The sequence below is a fragment of the Camellia sinensis genome, chromosome 13 (genome assembly GCF_055761805.1).
Source record: "Camellia sinensis isolate YWXY chromosome 13, ASM5576180v1, whole genome shotgun sequence".
NCBI classification, from domain to species: domain Eukaryota; kingdom Viridiplantae; phylum Streptophyta; class Magnoliopsida; order Ericales; family Theaceae; genus Camellia; species Camellia sinensis.
Window position 1 is genome coordinate 57,881,742 of NC_138973.1, and position 25,020 is coordinate 57,906,761.

General features: G+C 35.7%; 2 protein-coding genes across 3 annotated transcripts; one reads left to right on the forward strand and one right to left on the reverse strand.

The window, feature by feature from the left end:
* The first annotated feature begins 1,283 nt into the window (after positions 1 to 1,283).
* LOC114313727 (uncharacterized) lies at positions 1,284 to 11,130 on the forward strand. 2 transcript variants are annotated; one of them, XM_028260134.2, is made up of 12 exons: positions 1,284 to 1,742; positions 3,235 to 3,319; positions 4,865 to 4,916; positions 5,014 to 5,034; positions 5,126 to 5,179; positions 5,685 to 5,735; positions 6,638 to 6,700; positions 7,769 to 7,834; positions 8,473 to 8,511; positions 9,769 to 9,891; positions 10,058 to 10,150; positions 10,486 to 11,130. In XM_028260134.2, the coding sequence occupies exons 1-12, from the start codon at positions 1,634 to 1,636 to the stop codon at positions 10,864 to 10,866; spliced, it is 1,137 nt and encodes a 378-aa protein (XP_028115935.2). In that variant the 5' UTR covers positions 1,284 to 1,633; the 3' UTR covers positions 10,867 to 11,130. The 2 variants fall into 2 exon arrangements, with proteins under 2 accessions (XP_028115935.2, XP_028115936.2); XM_028260135.2 differs by lacking the exon at positions 5,685 to 5,735.
* LOC114313728 (phosphatidylglycerophosphate phosphatase PTPMT2) lies at positions 11,030 to 21,747 on the reverse strand. Its single transcript, XM_082902285.1, is given in 9 exon segments — positions 11,030 to 11,585; positions 11,830 to 11,919; positions 12,001 to 12,048; positions 12,050 to 12,090; positions 19,433 to 19,526; positions 19,974 to 20,096; positions 21,047 to 21,347; positions 21,391 to 21,433; positions 21,518 to 21,747. Coding segments are annotated over 7 exon segments (990 nt in total). The 5' UTR covers positions 21,266 to 21,347; positions 21,391 to 21,433; positions 21,518 to 21,747; the 3' UTR covers positions 11,030 to 11,210.
* Positions 21,748 to 25,020: the final 3,273 nt, after the last annotated feature.

Genomic DNA, 25,020 nt, shown 5'->3' on the forward strand with positions numbered 1-25,020 from the left:
ATTGGAAGCGGAGAAGAAACATGATGAGGTTGTTGATGAGATGCTTGCGATGTTGAATGCGAAGGCTGAAGCTTCGAGATTGAAAGAAGTTGAACAGGAGGTTGGGAAGGATGTGGATGAGGAACAGTAGAATATATGTATATATATATATATATATATATTTGTGTGTATGAGTGTTGTTGAACACATGTATTATTTTCATTGAGATTTGTGATTGTTGATGGAGTTTTAGAAGTGTTTCTTCTCAATTAGATATGTTGATTTGTTGATTAATTTATTTTGTTTTTGTTTGTTTGTTTTTTTTGATTTATTTTTGTTGTTTTTGATCTAATTTCATTTTGCTCTGTTTTTTTCATTTGACAGAACCAGAGTAAAATTTTACTCTGTATGAAAGTAAAATTTTACACTCTGAAACTAAAGTAAAATTTTACTCTGTATGAAAATAAAATTTTACTCTGTATGAAAGTAAAATTTTACTCTGTATGAAAGTAAAATTTAACACTCTAAAACTAAAGTAAAATTTTACTCTGTATGAAAGTAAAATTTTACACTCTAAAACTAAAGTAAAATTTTACTCTGTATGAAAGTAAAATTTTACTCTGTATGAAAGTAAAATTTTACACTCTAAAACTAAAGTAAAATTTTACTCTGTATGAAAGTAAAATTTTACTCTGAAATACATAGTGAAGATGGCTTAATAGAAGAGCTGATAGATATGAGGGTAATATAGTAAAATAAACAAGTTTTAAAATATCAGGTGATTTTGAAAGTACTTATATAATTCTTGTCCTTTTGAAAGACAAATTAGGTAGTAAGGGAACTATCACCAAATCCCCCTAATAATTTAGATTTTATTAATGATTTCAAGAAAAGGCATATGCACAACTACCCTTTCATTATTAAACAACAAAAGTTTATGACGTGAATCACAAAATGATATAACTTATATCATTATAAAAATATTTTTTTTTTTCATTATAAGAAAAAATTACTTTACAATATTTATAACACAAACATAAATAATTGTAACTATTAGTATTATTATTATTTACAATAAAATTATTGTAATAAAAAAATCATAATAAAAAAAATGCAAAATTTTATAATCCGTTAAGAAAAATATTTAAAATATTAAAAAATTTATCAAATTCTTTTATTAAATATGTGTAAAATTCAAACCATATGAATTCTTTATAAATCTCACCTAAAATATTTGATAAAAATTTCAACGTCTCTAACATAACTCATTAATTAATGATAGAGACATGGATTTGTTTTGGCTTAAGATTGGGAATATTGACGGTTGCTCCCAATACCAGACGATAGCGTACAATACGCACGTGAACAAAGTCTATATGGATATTATCTATGTGGACAAAACCATAGCCTCTAAAATGATTAAAATAAAATAAAACAAAAAAAAAAAAAAAAACTAAATTGGTTGAGTAGGTGAATAAAAATCAAAGTCGTCACTGTCAAAGTGTTCAAAACAACAATTAACAACCAACCACCATCCTCACAGCGTGTGTCACGAGACTCATAAATGCGGGATGCGTGTCGCAGAGAAAGAGATAGAGAGGAGAGAGCTCAGTGATCGTGAGGACTCAAAAGCCCTAATTTGAGCAACATCAAAATGGCTGGTTATACTAATTATTCATCATCAATCATATGCATACTCATCGTCGCCACCGCCTTTGCCTTGCTTCCAATTTCATCTAGCGTTCCCTTCATCTTAATCCATGGTAAATCTCTTTATCAATCATGTTTATCATATATCTAATTTCAATTCATGTTTTTATGCTGTTAAAATTTAATTTTCGTTTTAAAATATATATGTTGAAGTTTAATTTTGAATCTTATTCACCTCATTATATTTTGTGTTTTAAATAGGTCAGAAGGGCATTTTTGGTAATGAAAATGTCACATGGTGTCAATTTGTATTTGAATTAATTTGATTTGATGATGAGCTGATGCGTCTATCTTAAGTAATATATGTTTATTGGCACTTTTTGATGTTAACTTTATTCTTTCTGTTTTTTCAAAAAAAAAAAAAAAAAAAAAAAAAAAAAAAAAAAAAAAAAAAAAAAAAACTCTAATGCATGGGATGAAGCGATTTTTGGGGAAATTTTAATGAAAGAAATAGTTTATTTTTAGTTCTGTTGACACATAGACGGACACAAAATATACCTAAAGATTAGATTTTTAAGTAATTTTTTTGATGGGCTCCCATAACTGAACACACAGGGTGTTTGTTTCGCGAGAATGAGACATGAGATTGGACTCCATGTCTAATTGATTTACTAGTCTATCAGATTTACTAGTCTATCGTTTGATTTCAAAAATGAAAATCAGATTAATAGATTTACAAAGAGATTATTTATCTTAGGACAAACCGGGCTAACAGTTCATTGCATTGCAATTCTTTCTTATTCATTCTGTCCAAACAAACACACCTCCACAATGTATATGGATGAACAAGATTTTTCAGTATCACATATACTCGCCGAAAAACTTCACCCACCCTGCCGTTACACACCACCCATCTACTACATCAATAACATCTTAACTAACTTCAGTTCATGGCCTGAAAACTAGAATGACTTTGTATCATACCAATTGGCTCTATTGTACCCAGTTGATATCCTGAGAGTTAATGAAAGGCACATATCACATGTTAACAAATACTGTATAACCAAATTAACATTTTTGATAAAAGAATAAACACTACTCTGATATGGAAATCAAATGCTGTAACTCATTGTCTTAATAAAGAAGGAGGCACTCCAATCTTTCCCCTCCCAAACACCGTTTTTTTTTTTTTTTAATGTTTGACAAATCAACCATGCAGACAACTAATCCACAGTTACAAATTTAGTGACCTTGGGCAGTTCAAGATTTCATAAATAATTATTAGCCCAATTAAGTTAACTCGATATCACAATTTAGCATTGGGTTGTTACCAAGTCTTAATGCAGAGACATCATACATTCATCTTGAGGCGCATCATTTAGAAAACAAACCAGAACAATTTAGCATTGGGTTGTTATCAAGTCTTTGATTGAGGAATGTCCACAATTAAAATGCTATTGTAGGTCCATCTTTGCAATTTTTTGAAATTTTTTTTGGTAAATTTCTCTTCATGTTTTGACTCTTTTTGTTAAAAGAAGTTAATCTTGTTCATTTCATTACATTGTTCTTATATTATTCTTTCAATTAATGTGTTTATTGTGGCAGGAATTGGAGATCAATGCTCCAACCGAGGAGTTAAACAGCTCACTCAGCAACTGAGTAACTGGTCAAACTCTGAAGGATATTGCATGTATGATTATCTATTTTTCTTCAAATGATTTTCTTGTTTGGGGTGCCCTGATGTATAATCCTGCTTGTGATTGAATATTGATCTTGATCAAGTTGCATATAGCAGCTAATTTGTGAAATTTAAGCCTGTTTCGATTACAGTTGTCCTTGATTTGTGCTTATGTTAAGTTAGTTTTATTAGAATTGGTTAGAATATCTCAACAAAAAATAATATCAACAAAAAAAAAATGATACAAGCGTGACCGTAATCTAGGAGCTGATGCTTTTTTAGCATGGTATTCTGTTAAGAGTCTTCTCACATCTTTATTCAACATCTTTTTTGTTTGCTCCAGTCGAAATCTTCTTATTATTTGTTACCGTTATATTGTGGCTTAGTTGTTCTTTAGTCAAAGAAGCTACAACCTTGCCATTAACTGCAAAGAAAAAGGTAATATCTTTACTGTTACTTCCTTACATCAGTCAAGAGGTTGGGAATGATATATTATTTTCTGCTTAATATAGGGCATGTCATAGGAAATAGTGCAGGAAATTTGGAAGAAATTTTGCTGGAATCACCACATTGAAGCTCAGTATAAATTTTGCCAAAGCAATACAGTGGGAATATGTGATTGGTTTTTTTAAAAGTCAACTTTAGGCTAATATGGAACTACTGCTAATGTATGTGAAATGTGATTTAAGAGTCAATAGTAGGCACATTGGTTAATTTTGTTTGACAATGCACTTTGCATCTTTTGAATAATTAATTTAATATAGTTATTTTTGTTCATGCTTTATTATCATGCAGTCAAGTAGATTATGCACGAGCATGAATATTTATGATTTAAAACGGTTATAATTCTAAGTGATTTATAGAAAGTTCCAAAGACAAAAAATACAAATTAAAAAGGAAATCTTTGTATGATGTTTTTCAATTTAGCAGAAGGATGAACTAGATCCTTAGGGATAAGAACTATTTTTATAGAATTAATGTATGATCCAAAAGTCCAGATGCTAGACATGAACGAGTTGTTATGAAGGAAAAGCAGGTGACATGAAGTTGGTGTTGTCCGTACTCACGACACAAATGATGGATTTATATTTATCCAACATAAAAGTGATGTGACTAAAATTAATAGGTTATTCAGATCAGGATGCATATAAATCTGTTATACTTCATTGAAAAGGCATGCTAATTTGTTTTCCTTGTTTATTTATTTATTTAAAGGTATTTTGGAAAGTTTATTTAGAAGTGATCACGGTTGTGGGTTCTCTGTGATGGTTTTATTTCTACTGCAGTGGATTTTAGTTCTAGTGGAAGTTATCACTGAATTAGAGTACTGAGTAATTTTCTTGGGGAAAAGATTTCCCAAAAAATGCAATATAAATATTGTGATAGGGACTATAGAAATTTTCATTGGTTATCAGCATTGTCCTTGATTCTTGTGTTGTCCACTTCAGAACAGTGTGTCTGGAAAGGTGAATACTAATGAAATAACTTTATACATGTATGCATGGCACATTTTAGTTTTCTGTAATGATGTTGCGCTTTTGGTCCTCCTTGCTGTAGAGAAATTGGAAATGGCTCATGGGACTCCTGGTTTATGGCGCTAGAGGAACAGGTAGAACAATGCATAATAGTTATTATTTTGCTTGTCCAATTAGGAGCCTTGTCATTCATAGTCCAGTTATAATTTGAACTGTGCTTAATTTTTCCAGGTTAAAATTGTTTGTGACAAGGTGACAAATTCGCTGGGTACTTCTGGTTTCTTCATTGACCTGGTTTTTAAAGTTTATTTTCCTATTGACAACATAATAATTTAATCCACAGGTGAAAAAAATGAAAGAACTCAGGCAGGGTTTCAACGTAGTTGGTCTCTCCCAGGTGATTAATGATGATGAGGATCGGATATCTTCTACTTTTTACAGTGCATTAGTAATATAATATGCACCATTCAAATGTTATTTCTTTATTAATCGGAAGAATGCCTTTAGTGACTTAACATACTTACCTTCAGGAAAATTGCATTTTATTAGCTACATATATAAAGACTAAAGGATGAAAGGACAATAAAATTGTAGCATTTGCCAACCTCTATTATGGTTGTATAATTTAAACCCAGAAACTGTTAAGAGCTTATATCACTATCTAGTTTGGTGGCTTAAAGTAATGAAACAAACACATGGAAAAGTTAATTCTTTCAAATCCAATGATGCTATTTATCACATTATGGTTCTCTGATCTTGTCCAGCTAAACCTAAAATTCCTATTATCTGAATTTCTCATTTTCTTTCAAATTTTTTCTTACTAATTAGTGAATTAATATTCCAATACACTCATGATTTGCTAATGCACATGTTCTAAAGCTTTTTTTTTTTTGGGTGGACAGGGTAACTTAATTGGTCGAGGTTTGTTAGAGTTTTGTGAGGGTGCACCCCCTGTAAGGACCAACTTGATAAGAATCTTGCTATTTTACGTGTTTCTTATTCATCAATACCACTTTCAAAATGGTTTCCATAATGCAACTTCAGTTATTGAATATATATATATATATATCGTTGTTTTGTACTGTTTGATTTGTTATGTACATACATGAAATATGGTTTAAGTGGTATGATGAATTTGAGTAAGTTTTTAAATGACACCATGCTGGTTACTTTAAATGGATATTATATTGTTTGACTAAATTAAGTTTTGGATATTTGTAGAAGCTTTTTTTAAGGAAAGTGCTAATGACCGCTCTATGGGTGGTCATTAGTCTTGATGTACATGTAAAGTGGATAAAAATGTGTGAAAAGATGTAAAAGTGTGAAAAGTGCATGGGGAGTTTAACTATTTTGGCATTATTCTCACCTTATTGACAGCTCAATATGCTGTTTTTAGCACGATCCTTTTTAAAAAACAAGTTGATTACTTTATCTCCCCTTTTTTTATCACTCTTATTTTCATGTGAGCGGCTTGTTAAGGTCTATGAAAAATGGACCAAATCATGACTTAATAAAGAAATCAAAAGGACATGTTTTGAAAGCAAATGAAAACGAAACATGAAAACATGTTTAGCGACAAATCAATATATCACTCATCTTTCAACATTCATCACTAATAAGATTACTGATTGGGACACAAGGCTTAGTTTCTTTTTGTTTGGTAATGTGATTACTGATATTTTGCTCTAGCAAATATGCATCCTCTGCTTTCAAGAGACATTGTGTTTCCATAAATTAGTTCGTTTTCATTTCAATGCATTTGCTCCTTTCTTCACTTATTAATATTTGAGCATATCTTGATTTCCTGCACCTGTGAGTATTTGCTTATTACAATTTTCTCCCTTTTGTGGATCAGGTAAAAAACTTTATCTCATTGGCTGGACCTCATGCTGGTACTGCTTCCGTTCCTCTTTGTGGCGTAAGTGCTCTTATAATCTCTTCCTAGTTATTTCCTCTTGTGCAAAGCATTTAAATCCATTGGGATATGAGGTGGATAGAGGGATGGAGCAGAGTAGGTGCGCGCGCTGGGGGGGGGGGGGGGGGGGGGGGGATATTTTATGTGCAAGTTGTCAGATTTTAGTGCATGTGCAATTAGAGAATGGCATGCTTGTGATTATCTTTAATTTTTGCTAAGAGAGAAAGAGAGTTTGATGTACATTTAGGGCCACTGGTGGCACCATCTGATGTTTATTTATCAAAAAGAAATGAAAAGGCATCTGATGAAGTTCTGAAAGTAGGTTATTTTTCCGTTCATGTTTTAACCAAATTTTTTTTTTTTTTTTTTTTTTGGGGGGGGGGGGGGGGGGGCACACCTTATGTCATTCTTTAAATATCTGTTGTTCAGAGTCTAAATATAATCAAAAATTCAAAATTCTATTCACAATACTTAGTCTGTAAACAAATTGGATTCCAAAGGTCTGGATGACCAAATACAACCTGGACAAGTACGGCATCATTACCTGGAAAATAATGCTGTAGTCCAGTTCCAAAACTTCTAGGTTCAAACTCAAGAGCAACGAATGATTCCTTACTTTTATCTGTTTCAAGCCCTTCTCAACCCTTTCTATTGTCCATGGTACAAAAAATTTATCACTTTCTTTTGTTGATTTTTTTTTTTCCCGCAAGTAAAGTTTTGTGGACTTTTTAGCCAATTAAGTCTGATATTCAAGTAATTAAACATGCACTTCATTCTTCCTCTTATTTGTCACTGCATCTGTCCAATGTGTGTTTGATCTTTTGTCTATAGGCATGTTAAGCTTATAATTTATTGAACTGCTTTGACTTTTCACTCTAAATGAAGTATGTTGATTGAAAGGATGATGAGCAACTCTTGCACTTGGATCAGTTGCCTGAGCAAGCAGCTCAGCTTTAGGCTAGGTCTATCAAGTGGGTTCACTTAGGTTTTCCACAAGCATGTATTATATTATTATATAAAATAATTTCCAATCTGTTGTTGATGTCAAATGATTATTTTATGCTTTTGCAGTCTGGCATCTTTTGCATCTTAGCAGACAAACTAATCAAATCAGAGGTCTACAGTGACTTAATCCAAGTATAAATCTCTCTTTTAACTGTATTTATTTATTTAATTTTGGTACATTGGAGGTTGTAGCCTAAGGAGGGGGAGTCTTACCTGTGACAAGAGTTGACCCTTGACCTCCTATTGAGGTGCTAGGGTACCATATGCTATTAATTTTAAGGGTAAATTACACTGACCTCCTTGATGTTTGGAAAAATATAGTAAGACTCACAATTTTAACATAATTATATTGAGTTTCCTTGAAATTTTAATTCATATGACATTTAGCTATTTTTCATCAATAATTTGTTAGTTATATGGATGAAAAACCGATGTTATTATCTGTTTTACATGTAAATATATATTTTACGTTATTTGTGTTTTCACACCTTTTGCATTAGTTTTGGTCTGTTTAACCTTACTGAAAGGGAGGTCAGCGTAATTATGTCAAAACTATGAGACTTACTCTATTTTTTCCAAACCTCAAGGGTGGTTAGTGTAGTTTACCCTAATTTTAATAATCATTTTTGGTCTCGAATGAGACTTGATTGCGAACATCTTACCCTCCCCAAACCTCGCAGTGGCAAGAGCCTCATGCTCGTGCATCAAGTTTGGCCTTTTTTTTTTTTTTTATGAGTCTTGACACACAGTGTTTTAATTTCTGGATGCAGGAGCACTTAGCCCCTAGTGGTTATCTTAAACTACCAAATGTGAGTAATCTATATACTGTATGTGCATATATATATATATCCCTGTTTGGAAGGCCTACCGATGTCTAGGTCTCTCATTATCCCATTTGCTTTGAAATGAATTATCCATCCATATTTCAGAATCGGCTTTTTAATGGAATGATTTTAATTTTTTGTAAAGACGTCTACCTTTTTTTGTCCTTAATATCTGTTTATAACATTACAATAACATCACACAATGCCTTTTTTAAAATACTTATGCTTGATAGTCTGCCACGATCCATCTTCCTTTTTCTGACTTCTAAAACTTTTAATAATTTTGCAATAATCCACTTAACCCTTTGATTCATGTATCAGTCTTTTATTCCTTAATTCCCATTTTGCATGCTCTTGCAAGTTACATGCTGTCAATCCATTGGCATAATTTTCTAGCTCAGTTATATAATTATATGATTTTATTTGTATAGATGGTCTGGTTAGAGCAAGTTCAAGTAATCTTCAATGTGACAATTCTAGCTTTTTTTCCCTTTTACTTTTTCAGTATTAGCTTCCCTTATTTTTAGCAAATTTAAGCAACATTTTAACATTTAGATTCAGTTGAAGGAAATTTTGTGCCTATGAATTTTTTTTTTTTTTAATCACCGGATGTCCGGGCCAGTTTACATGCATCTCGACTAATCTCTTGGCCCTGAAGTTAATGATCGGGCAAACCTCCAGTGGACCGAAGGCTTGAGATGTTTGTTTTTCGTGGGATTCGACTCTACGACCTCTTTGGTAGTAAGTCCTTTGGTTGCCTATCCTCCCACTAAGCCAAACCCCTTGGGGTTATGGCTATGATATTACCCAACTTGCTAATTTGTTAACAATTGCATTACCAAAAATGGGAAGGAAAAAAATGGCATTTTTTGGAATATGTTGTGTTCCGTAGATGTCGCAATACTTTAGTTTGATCGGTGTCTTGCCTTTTTGGAATATTATAATTCATCTTAGCTTGGAGATACTACTGTGAAACTATTCTATCCACATTAAATCTTGCTATGTCCTTAAATTATATAAACAAGTAGAAATCCATGCTGCTGTTTCCCAACTGGTTTATGAGATTTTCATTTGTGTTGTTGGGATTAAGCATATAAAAATAGAATTTTGGTTCAAGGTTTATTTTTTTAATCTTGATGTTACATTTCAGTTTTTAGGTGGTAATACTTTTTTAATATATACAACTTATGAAATTACTTTCTTTGCAATTGCTTAAGGTCTTAATCAAATTCTATTTTCTAGAATATTCCTGCCTATTTAGAGAGTTGTAGATTTCTCCCGAAGCTAAACAATGAACTCCCTGATAAAAGAAACTCCACTTACAAGGAACGGTTCAGTGGCTTACAGAACCTGGTGCTTATCATGGTGAGTTTACACAAAAAAAATTTATCCCTTTTGAAATCTCAGCCTTGATTTTTACATTTATTAATTTATTATTTTGGGTTTATTTTTCTTGTTTGCAACAACTTGAATAATTTGCTTGTTGAACCATTCTCTTATTAGTTCTCCATCTGACCTCTACATTCAACAGTTCCAACATGATACTGTTTTGATACCCAAGGAGACCTCCTGGTTTGGATATTATCCAGATGGGGCCTTCGATCCAGTTTTGCCTCCACAACAGGTATTACCTCTACTTCTCAGGGAAAAAAAATTAATAAAAAATTGCGTATCATAAATAATACCGATGTTAGTAGGTAGTGTTTCCACACCGCTCATTGGGTGATTAATTTCTTTCGCTATCTAGGGAATATTACATCTCTTGTCAAGGACCATGAAATTTAGACAGCATGCCATATTAGCCTTGGGTAAAATGAGTCCCAGTGAAAGATTCTTATAAAGTTCATTTCACAATCAGTGTTTGGGTTACATTAGAGCAGTTGATGCGACTTATGGTGGACACTACCAAACCCTAGACTACCAACAAATTCTATTTTGTTTATTTTTTGGTGTATGCAGACTCAGCTTTACATTGAGGACTGGATTGGTTTGAAAACCTTGGATGATGCTGGGAAGGTTCAGTATATCAGTGTGCCTGGAAAGCACCTTGGAATATCAAAGAGTGATGCACAAAAATACATTGTCCCTTACTTGGAAGATGAAGCTTCAGTAAAGGACAGCACCGGAAGGCATACTTACTCTAGGGTGCGCGGAGTTCATCACGGGGTCTCACAAAGTCGAACTGAAATGCAAATTGTCAATCACACAGAAGGCGATGCATCAGCCCAAATGATGCTTGATGGATTATCATCTTATAGTTGGCCAGCATCAGTGACAAGCTTCTTTGATGAACTACTTGGGTTTGCAAATGATGAGTCATCACCACGAGTTGTACGGTAACCGTATGCTTGGCCTCACTAAGTCTACATACTGCCAATACTGAGATTTGTGTAAAGACCAATCTATCATAATGCTCGAACATTGGCATCTGAACATTGATTTATGTACCACTGCAATTCTCGCAATAAACGCAACACTCCAGAAAAGAAAAGGGTTGCAATGATGCTATTGAAGGATCATTTGTCGTCATTTTATGTAAAAGCATTGATTTATGTACACTGTCAGCAATTTCTCTATATACAAAGTAAACATAACACCGAAAAAGGAAAGGGTTTCAAATGCTACTTTTGAAGGCATTTGCCATCATTTTTGGTGAAATATCTCATATGCAAATCATAAGTAGTTCAAAAGACATGGATGTCTACGCTAAGAACTCGCAGTTGATCTGCTGTAATTCTACAGCTACTCTCACTTGAAACCTTCTGCTGGGTGTGGCAGCGAAGCCAGAAGCAAGAGAGCTTTGCCAAAGCCGCATGACCAGTGACTTGAATCCTGCAGACCAAACTCAAATCTGTCCATATCTTGCTTCCCACAGCACTAAACTCGTGGCTTGGATCATATCCATCTAGATCCGCTTCGGTTATCAAAACCACAGAGCTGTCATCAAAAGCCTTGAGATCTCTTGCAGCTAAAAACTTTGGAGTTGTCAATATTAGATTGGCCATGTCGCTTGGATAATAGGCCATCTTCACCTTGTGATGGTAGAATTCCTGTACAGCCTGCAATTATTTGTAAAAATAGAGTGATTCAATCTACCAAAAAAATGTAATGCACCATCACAAAAATCCAGAAGCCACTTGATAGATGGTTCCAATCATCCAAACCAATCAATTTCAAATCTACAATGTTTTGACATCCACTATAAGAATTGAACAAACGAGACCACACGCATTCATGAAACGTGAATTGCTCCATTTCACGCACTTAAATAATCCCCAAAAAAGGTATATAAACCCTACATACCTGCCACTGGGAAGAGGCTAAAAGCACCCTTGGCCGAATTGATTTCACATAACTGTATGCAGCATCAGGCATCATCTGCTTGTGTTGTAACTATACAACCCAAACAAATTATTAGAAAAGTCAATTTCAATTGTTAGTTGATTTTACAACTTTTTGAACATTGAAGCTCACCAGATAACATAAAACAATGGTTGTGCTGCGTCCCCGACCAGCTTTACACTTTACAGTGAACATATGTAGTTCGACCACATGATGCATTTTCTTCAAAAGGGCATAAGAAGAAGGATTAAATTATCATTGTTGATTTCCTCCAGGTAAACAACTTATCATTTATAAGAAGAAAACAAACATACAAAGTGCATACTTGGAAGATCCACCAATAAGATCAATTCCATGTAGAATACAATCAATTTATTTCATGTCTATTCTGAAAATATATCCAATCAATTTACACATCAAACAGATAATATTACTCAAATTATCTATCCAACTTCTCATAGCATTAAATATCCTTGCATTTTGGTATTAAATCATCTTCACAAATGTGTATGTACAAACATTGCTTGCATATTGTTGAATATATAGATGAGAAGAAGAAGATGAAGAAGAGGAAGAAACAGAATGAGAGGAAGAGAGAAGTTGCTGTGTATATTATTTGATTCCAAAGCTTAGGGTTTTCCCCTTACAAGTATTTATACCAATAAGAATAATACATAAAGACCAAACTACCCCTAACACTTAACACTCTCCCTCAAGTTGGTGCAAAGATGCCTCTCATGCCCAACTTACAACAAATAGGGTGAAAAACTTTTTTCACGATTCCGGTTACCGCAACCGTTACACTACGGCCTTTACACCCCGCAACCGCAACCGCGTCACCGCCACCGTTACGGCGACCGCAACCGCTTTTCAGAACCTTGCTGAAGGTACATCCATATATACCTCCTCCTCCAAATCCCCATAAAGAAAAACATTCTTCACATCTAGTTGCTGAAGAGGCCATCCCAAATTAGCAGCACACAACAGAATAGCTTGAATGAAATTCATCTTTGCTACTGGGGCAAAAGTTTCTTGATAATCTATTCCATATGTCTGGGTAAATCCCTTAGCCACTAGTCTTGCTTTGTACCCGTTCAATCGTCTCATCTGCATTATGCTTAATGGTGAACACCCACTTACATCCAACTGGTTTTTTCCCATTACGAAGAGACACCAACTCCCATGTGTTATTTTTTCTCAACGCTTACATCTCTTCTACCATAGCTACCTTCCACTTAGGATCATCGATAGCTTCTTTCCAACCATGTGGAATACACACAGAAGAAAGAGACGAAACAAAAGCACGATATGGAGAAGACAACGAATCATATGATACGAATTTCGAAATGGGGTGTTGAGTACAAGCTGTAACCCCCTTTCTGAGAGCACTAGGAAGACTCAAATCATCAGTAACAAGACTATCAACAACAGGTGAAGAAATGGGTTGAGGATCATTACCTGTAAAGTCAGTGGAAACTGGGTGTGGAACTGGCATAGGAGATGATGATTGACGTGGTGGCACAAGAGAAGCCAGTTCTTTCTGACGCCGTGAATAAGTCTTAAGATCAACTCTGTCCAAACGACCACCGATATTCGACTCCTCATCAACAAAACTGCTAGGCTCCCCCTCGCCACAACTAACAGCTCGCTGATTAGGAAGGAAAAAAGACAACTCATGCTGATATGATGTAGTCTCATCCGCAATCTCATCGATACCACTCTCCTCCTAAGGAGATAGCGGAGGACCCAAAAAAAAAGGACTCAAATTCACAGAAGGTGACATCCATACTAACATACAACTTATGAGTGTAAAAGTCATAGCAGTTGTAGCCCTTCTGAGTAGCAGAATAACCAAGAAAGACACCGAACAGCCTTAAGATCAAGCTTCCCACGAGTATGAGGTTGAAGATGAACAAAACAGACACTACCAAAAATCCGAGACGGAAGGGAAGAAGTGGGATAAGTCACAAGAAGAAGCTCAAGAGGAATTTGGAAGTGGAGGATACTAGAGGGCATACGGTTAACAAGGTAAGCCACGGTAAGAAAACATCCCCCAAAAAGACTCGGGAACGTTCATGGCAAACAAGAGAGCGAGCAACCTCAAGAAGATGGCCATTCTTGCGTTCAACAACTCTATTTTGTTCAGGAGTGCCAACACAACTAGTCTGATAAAGAATGCCATGCTCCTCGAGGTAGGCCCTAAAAGCCCCATCAACATATTCAATCCCATTATCACTCCTAAGAATTTTGATAGTAGCATTGAAGAGATTGGAGACCATTTTATAAAAACCTTTGAAGCATAAGAAAACCTCATTTTTAATACGAAGTAAATAAATCCAAGTCACATGAGAATAACAATCAATAAACGTCACAAACCACCGGTAACCAGAGGTAGAAACCATAGGGGAAGGGCCCCACACATCGATATGAATAAGCATAAAAGGAAAAGTACTTCTTTTATTAATTGAAGGATAACAAGTACGTTTATGTTTAGCAAGCTCACAAGCATCACAAACAAAACTATTCCTAGGACAATCTTGAACTAATAAAGGAAAAAATTTCTCTAAAATGCTAAAGAAATGATGCCCCAAACGGCGATGCCACTGATGAAGAAGACAAAGAGAGGAGTCAGAAGTGCATTGAAGAGCCTGAGAGGATAAAGTTGATGCAGGAATGGCATCTAGAAAGTACAGTCCACTTTGGGCTCTACCACTGTCAATTATTTTCCCCGTAGCCAGTTCCTGGAAGACACAATAAGTTAGAAAAAAAATTACAGAGCAATTGAGAGCAGAAGTAAGGCTACTAACAAAAAGTAAGTTAGTTGAAAAATTAGGAATATGAAGAACAAATGAAAACGAAAGTAAAGAGGTGCAATGAACAAAACCCTTGCCGGAGATAGAAGATAAAGTGCCATCAGCCACTCTAACCTTATCTCACCCAGAACTAGGTGAATACGAATGGAAAAAGCTAGAAGTACCCATCATGTGATCGGTAGCACCAGAATCAATGATCCAAGGAGACGACAAGGTACTAAGTGCACTATCAGAAATACTTGTATAGGCAAAGTTGGAAGAAGCAGAAGAGAAAGGAGCTAAGGCAGATGAAGAATCAAGTCGAGCCATCAAACATCTGAGAGTGTGAAGCTCATCTTGGGAAAAAGAACCAGCATCATCCGAGGAACTAACAATAGTCTCAGAAACATGTGCTTGAGGACGAACACCACGACCACGATCACGATCACGATCACGATCACGACCACGGCCTCGAGTAGGTCGGCCATGCAACTTCCAATAGTATTCTTTATCATGTCTATCTTTTCCACAATAATCACACTTCAACCGGTCCCGATCAACCAATAGACCCTTACCACCACCGTGAGGCTAACAAGGCGGAGTATCACGTAACTTAGGGCCGACAACCATCGCTGACCGATCCTGAAAAGGGGCATGCACCATAGCACTACGACGACTCTCCTCCTGCTGAACCAGTGCATAAGCCTTACATAATGTAGAAAACGAAGAGAGACCCAACACCTGAACCTGTATCTGATCATACTCCAAATTCAAGCCAACAAGAAAATCATACACCCGTTCCTTCTCCACAGCCTGCTGAAACATAGCGACATCCGTGGAGCAAACTGGCTGGAAACTCTGGTAGTAATCAAGCTCCTGCCATAAACCACTCAACTCAGCATAGTAGACTGCCAGAGAGCGATCCTTCTTATCCAAACCCCTAATCTTTTTTCGCAATTCATAGGCCTGTGCATCATTCCCCTGTTGAGAATACATCTAAGATGCAGCTATCTAGATCTTGTGAGCAGTATCCATCAAGAAAAAAGTTTGACTTTGGTTCCATAGAATTGATGAGCCAGGTCATAACTAAAGCATTCTCAGAAATCCATTGAGCAGATAAAGCACTATCCTCAGTAGTACTACCAGTAATATAGCTAGTCAACCGCTAGGGAACAATGGCAAGACTGCAGGAGCGGGACCAAATCAAATAATTGGTACCATTAAGCTTGACCGGACTAATTTGGAGAGGACTATCACCAAGAGTCATACCACGACTCAGTCCACTCTCCTCCTTGCCCTTAGAGTCCTGACCCAAGCTAACAACCATGAGATGAGAGAAAAAAAGAGTGCAGAAACACAAGGATATCAAACAAATCCAAAAAACACCTAACCAGCACAGCAAATCACCATCTAAGGCTGAAACAGTCCACGATAAGCCCAAAACAAAGCAACCAGATCAATTAGAAGCTAGAAAACTGAAGCAGAGCATCCAAACAGCAAGAAAAAACCAAGGTAGGGCCAAAATACATCAAACCAGGGACAGCAAACCCAGTGTTGTCAAAGTCGCGCCTAGGCGCACGCCTAGGCGCAAGGCGAGTCGAGGCGCACCATTTGCGCCTGTACAGGTACCAGGCGAGGCGGCTTGAGCCAGGCGAGCGCCTTAGCCGTGCCTTGAGCCAGGCGAGAGAGGCGCAAGGCCCTCGCCTAGGCGCGACTGAGCGTTTAATCTGTAGATCAGATCGAACGACTCAGATTCGACTCAGATGAAGCTTTCGAATGGCATAAAATCACAGAGGATCAGAACTCATGTACCATATCAGCTGGGTTTGAAGCTCCGACCAGTCGAGTTTGCCCTAACCAGTCGAGTTTGAAGCTTCGACAGTCGATTGACAACCTTCGAGCTTCGATCGACCTCCGACGAGCTTCGATCGACCTTCGACGAGCTCCGACGACCTCCATCGACCTTCGCCTTCGCCTTCTCTCTCTCTCACTTTGCCTGTTTCTCTCTTCTCTCTCTCTCTCTTCGACTCTGTTTCTATATATATGTATAGATATATGTATAGTATAAATTATAATTTATATTATATTATTATAACTTTTTATTTATGTTTTTATAAATTATATTTATATATATGATATGTTTTTATTTATATATTATATATATACCTTTATAAATTATATATATGTTTTAAAATAAATTATATATATGTTTCAAAATAAAAATATTTATAAAAAAAATTTTAAAATTTAAGAAATAAATAAAATACTATATATATTAAAAAAATTAATGATTTTTTTTCTTCTTCTCTTCTCTTCTTATTAAAAAAAAATTAATAATATACATATTAAATATTTACTTATGTTAAAAATTGTGCTATATTAATAAAATAAAAAAAAACCCAAAACCATATTTTATTCATCTCCGGGATTCACCCCGATCCACATTTTACACCACAACCACAAAAAAAAAAAAAAACAAAAAAAAAACAAAAAAGACAAAAAAAAACAAAAAAGACAAAAAAAAATCACACAAGATCACCATCACCACCACAACTGATTTGTTTTCTTTTCTGCCGACGGCCACCCACCGACCTACTCTGCCGCCGGTCTCTTCTTTTTGCCTCCGTCCTGGGCGGTCCTTGACGGTGCTGCCTCTGTGCTTCCTAATCCACCAAGCACATTCACTCCCCCTTGCTCCTCCACTGCAGCATATGGCGGACCTCCAAATCGGAACATCACGGTGGCCTTCCGCTTCAGCTCCTTGTTTTCCGCCTTTAGCACACTTATCTCTGCTCGCGCATCCTTATACATGCGCTGGAGCAGAGCCAGTTGAGCGTTTAAATGCTGCACCTCATTTGTCCTACTCTGCAGCCGGTGCGACAAGTTTGTGACCGCAGTCATGGTTTCCACACATGACTTCAATGTATACTGATTGGCTTCAATATCCGTTTGCCCTGCCATTTTTTGCTCCACAGACCGCATAGGAAAGTTCAACGGAGTAAAACCTGGGGCGCTTGGTTGAGGTTCACTGGCCACCACACCAGTTATCTCTCTTGTTGACTCGTTGAGGTCGGGAAAGAGAGTGAGCAGACCACGGGACGAGGAGGCCATGTTCTGGGTAGCTGGACGGGAAGAAGAGTCCATGTTATGGGTTGCAGAGTGTTTCAGAGAAAAGGTTGGTTACAGAGTATTTCCGAATGAAAGTGTTCAGCGGTTTCAGCCTGGGCAACAGAGTGTTACAGAGTATTACAGAGTTTATCTCTCAGAGATTTTTTAGCAGGTTTTGTCTCTGCCTCAGTCTCAGCATCCGTCTTGGTTAAATAACCAAGGCAGACACGCGCATCATGCGCCGCTCGGCGCTCGACGACAACATGGGCGCGCCTTTTGATGGCGCGTCTTTTGATGGCGCGCCTTTCGATGGCACGCCTTTTGAAAGATTGGGCACACCTTTTGAGGGTGCGACTCTTACATAAATAGATTATACTGAAATAAATAAATTAGATACATTACATAAATTAATTAATTAATTAATTCATACATACATTACATTCATTACGATTATACATACATTATATTACATTCATTATGATTATTACATACATAAATAAAAAAAATAGATACATTACATTCATTATACTGAAATTGTTATAATCATAATAATTAATTATTTTTATTTTTTGAATTAATTGTATAATCATATAATCATAATAATTTTTATTTATGAATTAATTATTTTAGTCTATATTAATTTTTCTATTTTTACGAAGACTGTGCGCCTTATTTCAATAAAGCTCACGCCTCGCCTTGCGCCTTGCGCCTAGGCCCCGAGAGACCTTCAGCGCCTTAGTGCGCCTTGAGCCTTTAAAAACACTGAGCAAACCCTTTAAGGGGTCCAATCAGCTCCCCAGGGTGTGAGGGAAAGAGAAAAAACCAGCAAACAAAGGTTCAAATAGTGACTTCTGAAAAAACACCTAATTTTGACGAAAAATCAAAAAATTGAAAAAAAAGACTCAATAATGACCAAAAAATCAAAAGGAGATTATAGGGTGGATACCCATTAAATTTCGAGCATACTAGAATTTTTTTACTTTTTTTTTATTTTTTTGTGCAGACGTACCAAGATACAAGAACAGGAATGAAATCTTCAAGGAGGAAAATGAAGCTTTGATGCCATGTTGAATGTATAGATGATGAGAAGAAAAAGAAACAAAACAAGAGGAAGAGAGAAGCTGCTGTGTATATTATTTGATTCTAAAGCTTAAGGTTTCCCCTTTACAATTATTTATACTAATAAGAATAATACATAAAGATCAAACTACCCCTAACACTTAACACATAGATATCGGGGTGATTCAATGATACACACAAAGCAATAAATGTTCCTTTTTTTTTTTTTTTTTTTGATAAATAACACAAAGCAATAAATCTTAACTAGGTGCATTTGTTGATCACCCTATATCCTGATAGAAGTGAATCAGATGGAAGATGAGGACCAACTGATCAAGCTTTTGGATAAAAAATTTACAATTGAAAATTAATGTATTTAAATTGATTTTCTTAATCGTCTTAATCCATAACTAGTGGGATTTCCATCTTTGTAATCTGTTGATGAAAAAATTTAATGTGCATCAGATTACCGAAGTTGCTATTTGAAAATGAATATAACGCATGCCTCCAGGAAGATTCAGAGCTTTGTTGGAAATAGCTGGCACAATTTTGTCATTACTCCAAAGTTGAGACAGCATACATTGCAATTTGTTGAAAACACTAACCATGAATGAAGTCCACAGCTTGGCATATATCACTCAGTGACGAAGCAAAGAGGTAGTCTCTTGTTGGAAGCACCAAATGATTAATACCATGAGCCTGCAACAAATAACCATAATCAGAAATAAATGGAAGAGCTCGGTGAATAACCTTGCACTATAGTGAAATATGGTTGAAGGATGTCAATAAACATGGTGTTACAAAAAAATGACGTAAAATAGTTTATGCATCTCAATAACCATTGATCCAAAAAAAAAAAAAATGACAAAAAAAAAAAAAATCATCTCCCTCAGACTTATTTGGTAAAGCTCACATTCCAACAAATCAGAAATACCCAACAAGATTTCAAATGGAGTGAAAGGCCAAAACGAATTACTTTCTCAAATAAGTCTGTGGGAATGAATGCACTTCAGAAGCAACCTTTAATTAGTGCACTTTTAGTAAAATAAATGGATGCACTTCCGATAACAAAGCATGCCAACCTGCAAAAAAATGCACAAGTTAAAAAACAAAAAACAAAAAACACAAACAAAAACAAAAACTCACTTGATATAGAGATGTTGAAACCAAAGTCTCATATGGCTCAGTTAAGGTGATCACTCCACAAACACCAAGATCTTTCAGCCGTTCAACATCGGCAGGGAATGGGATAGCACCTAATAGTACACACTGAAAATGGAGACAAGATTTTTGATAAGTAAAACTACAAATGGACAGAGTAGAAGCAGCACTAACTTCAGTTCATATTGCAAAGAGCATATCTCATTATAAGCACTGAACAATTTCTAAACCAGTCAAAATACATGATGGTGGTTTTTTTTTTTTTTTTTAAACTTCTTGGCACAGGGTTGTTCTTAGATGAAATCATGATTACCTAAATAAATCAGTAAACCTTGATTATACCAAACTCCAATTGAACATGAATCACATGGCGAAAAAGGTATAAATAAAATAACATAAAATGCTTCACAAAGTGAGAACAAAGTAAGAACAACAAAAGATAGCACGCTCAACAATAAAAACTCAAATCCATAAGTGGCCAATTTGCCAAAACATATCTGGCACATGGATCAATTGTCCTATCTTCTTCTCATTTTGGCAATTCATGAACATATATACAATTTTCGTGCCTCATCATGGACAGAGGAGCTAAATACGGAACCTACTAGTCAAAGGGGTGCAGCTAAAGAGGTGAACTTTCCTGAATCTAGCATATTTAACTCATGCATTTATAATGTTATATATGTCATTAGCATCCACAAGTAGCATTAAGTATTAACAGTAATAAATGCAAGCGTCCAACATGCTTATTCTACATAGCAAAAGCACCGTTTCTGTACATCTCAGAGCTATATATATGGTAACAAACCATATGATGTGAAATTTTTTTACCAAGAATCCCAACAAAATGATAAATAAATTCATGGTATTGAAACCTTTGTCTTATTTTTGTCATTCTAAATGTGCACACACTTAATTTAAATGCAATCTTTATTTACTCCTATATCACAATCAAATGTTCACACCTAATTAACGGGAAGGCCTCGCAAACACCGTGACGTAGAAACATAGAAAACTATACAAAAACTGAAGGCAAGGCCGTGCAAACAGAATTGTACCTCATCAACCCAATCCCACCACCGAAACTCCGCCTGAATCTTATTCCTCACAACATTGTACAGAAGCGTCAGGTAAAACAGCGCGCGAGCTCCAGCTCCGACCAAAACCCGTTTCACGTCTGCCACCACAATGCTGCCGCCCACCACCTCAGCATCATATAGTTTCTCCTCTTCCCTACTTCCCAACTTTTCTCCTCCCTTCAATTCCTCTATATACATAATAGCCTCAAATTTCAATCCAAATAATCACAAATTCACAGCCAGAAAAAACCCCAAAATCGCCTCTTTCAATATTCACAAGAAACACAACCTATATGTATATACACAATAATATATGAACAAATACCTTTTTTCACATCCCTCAGTTACACGACCGAGTGGAAAGCCCTAGATTTCAACAACAAACCAAATTTCGGACTATCAGAAAACAATCGAATCGGAAAATGAAGGGATTGTGAATTGCTACCATACTTCGCCGGAAATGAATTGATCGAACGAGGTGTACACGACAAAGATCGACCAGCGACCGCCGATTTGGGGAAGAATTTGGAATAGAATCAGAGAGGCCTTTGGCTGGAAACAAACCCTAGAGTTCGAACATCGAAGCCCTAGACTTTACTCTTCTTCTCTCTCAATTAGGGGTGGCACCTAACCCAACTCGAATCGTACCCTAAATTAGCAAATTAGGATTGAAAATTTTTGGGCAAATTACATATACACCCCTCGAGGTTTGGCTAAATTACAGATACTCCTGAGGTTTCGGAAATTACATCCCGCCCCCTGAGGTTTGTATTTTCATAACAATTTGTCCCCTGAGATTTATATTTCATAACAAATTACCCCCTAATTTCTTATGCAAATATAGCATTCAGAAGGGAATTCGTAATTTCTCAAACTTCAGGGAGCATCTGTAATTTAGCCAAACCTCAAGGGGTGTATATGTAATTTGCCCAAAATTTTTCGACACAAACAAACAAATCTATGATATGACTTGTGAATTTGTATAATAAATATATAGTTTTTAGATTGAATCTGTAGTATTTAGATTGAATCTGTGAAATTCGAAAACGTCATGTCTAATTCGTTTATTTTAACTTATAACCTTTTAACATGAATACGACTCACGATACGACAATAACATATTTTTTTTTTGTAACTTTTTATATATATTAGTGTATGGTATAAATAAAAATGAGTATAAATAAATAAATAAATAAATAAACAAATAAATTGACAAAAAAAATAAGATTTTTTATGTTTATTTCTCTTTCTCAAATGGATTTTTTGTTGGATCAATCATGTCATGTCATGATAAATAAAAGTTTAGAAATTAATCGTGTTAATCATGTCACGTACAAGTTGATACAATTATTAACAAGTTGTGTTAGTAGTTACGAATGTAACACTCTTATTAAACAGGTCGTGTTTGTGTTTTCAACACACGAACTTAATACAACACGACCTAAACACGAAACGACACGATATTCACTTCTCTCTCCCCTCAACATAGTGTTATGCGAGTTTATAGAGGATATATCCGATCAGAGACAGAAGGATATGAGTTGTTTGACAAAACTGTTTTTAGGATAATTTTTCAAATTTTTTTAGCTTATGATTTTTGTTTTCAAAAATTGTTTTATATAAAAAGAAAATAATACAAGAAACAATGTTATTATTTTTATTTTTTTTAAAATTATGAATCACACTTGTGAAATGGATGCAAGGTTAGTGTCACGTGTATTCATAGTTATCGGTTTTGCACTTCTTCATTAATTAAAAATAAAATAAAAAATTTACCAGGTCAATATATTTATAAGAACAAGTCGTGTTTGTGTTTTCAACACACGAACTTAATATAACACAACCTGAACACAAGACGACACAATATTCACCTCTCTCTTCCCTCAACATAGTGTTATGCAAGTTTATAAAGGAAATATCCGATCAGAGACAAAAGGATAAGAGTTGTTTGACAAAATTGTTTTTAGGATAATTTTTCAAATTTTTTTAGCTTATGATTTTTGTTTTCAAAAATTGTTTTATATGAAAAGAAAATAATATAAGAAACAATGGCTCTGTTTGGTAGATGACTAGAACTTTAGTTCCAATCATTGGTTCTCACATGGTGTTTGTTTACAGCTTTCAAAATTTAATTCCACACTTACTTTTGAAAACTCGGTTGAATGTGAGAAAATTTGGGCTAACCAATCGTCCGACGTTCCACCGGTCGTCCATGAATTGTTTCACTTGTTTATTTATCAGCATAAATTGTTTCTGTGTGTCAATTTCCGACCACACTGCCAATCAAGCACTCAACTGGAGAACACTGGCAAAATAGATTAAGCCCAAACGACCTGTCACAAAAAGAAGAGATTCCGGCGGTGGTTCGTCCACCCGAGGGCACTCCGACGATCAAGTCAGTTATCTCTCAAAGATAGCAAAAGTGTTTAACTCACTATTCAGAATATAAAAAGCATACCTTAGACTCATGGGAGTGTCTCTCTTTTATAGTTAACTCAATCATAGTCCCAATAGAAGCCTTGCTTCAATGGACTTTAGCTCAGTGCTTATCCTGGACTTTTCAATAGATAAAGATAAACTCCCTAAGAGCTTTATCCTTATCCGGGCTGAAGTCCTTCCTCATTCTAGGACTATTGTCCCTTATCCACTTATCCCGGATTCCAATATCTTCGGAGATAACCTTGGCTTAGCCGAAATCACCTTGGCGTCATGACCAGGACACGTGGCACTTTGGCTGACACGTCGGCGTCACCTTGGCCACGTGTTAGTACTCAGAAAATATATCCCCACAACTGTCCCCTAGGTTCTATTACCTCGGCATCCTGAGGTGATGGAACCTATATCGTTATGTCATATAGCATGTTGGCTGTCTCGCTGTATTATCCTTTTTCCGAGGTCACAATACATTGGCTTCACACAATTAGGTCTTGCAATCTTGTCTCATCAAGGTTTCAGAATTTCTTATCAGCCGATGTCATTGCTTCATTAAACCAAGAACTTCAAAAGTTTTATCACGTATATGAGCTGTTATGCAAAATAAATCAACCGTTTCTGCCACGCGTCTTCCCCTTACTAGGTCTGATACGCGCCCGTAAGTCGTCTCGCGCCTGCATGCGCCGTCTGACAAATTCGTCGTTCTAGGCTCATCAATTCCATTTTGCCGCCTTTTCGCGTTTTTGACAAAACTTGTGTCCTTTCTCTTCATCTTTTCACTTGACATCGTTATTTCTGAAGCTTTTTCTCTCTCTAGCTTTTTCTTCCAAATCCTCAATTGCTGCTTTCACGAAGCTTTCTGCAACCAGATTGACTCTCTTCTCCGACGAGGTTTCTGCCATATTTCCTTGCTTCCGGCTACCGCTTGATAACGACGAAAATTTACTTCGGCTTCATTTTTCTTGGGTAAGTCACAGTTCCCTCTTATTTCAATTTCTTATTGCTCTTCAAGAAGTTTTGCTTCATTATTTGTTGCCATTGCTGTTTTGCTCAAATATTTGATTTATGAATCATGTATTCGAGCACGTTTACCTTACAATTTTTTTTCTGCCCAATTTGTGTCTTGAATACGCACACACTGTTCACAAATTTGCTCACTTTTGCCACTGTCTTTGGCCTCATGCCCTTGTGCACATTTTGTCATAGTTTTCTTTATAGTTCACCACTGTTCTTAATTCTGAAACACATTCTTGCTTTTCTGTTTTTTGTTACTTTTCCATATTTGTGCCTTCAATCTTCGTTTCCATAGATCTAGGTTTGGGATTTGTTTGTAGAACCCACGAATTTTTAGGAAAAACTGAAACGATTCCCCACAGATTCTGTGTATTTTTAGGTTTTAACCGAGGTCCCTAAAACCCTCCAAAACACTCCCTTCTAAAATCCAACTCCTCTAGTTAAGCCGATATCATAGATACGTGGAAGCATAGGGTAGACACCCCGACCAAGTTAGAGCACTTTAG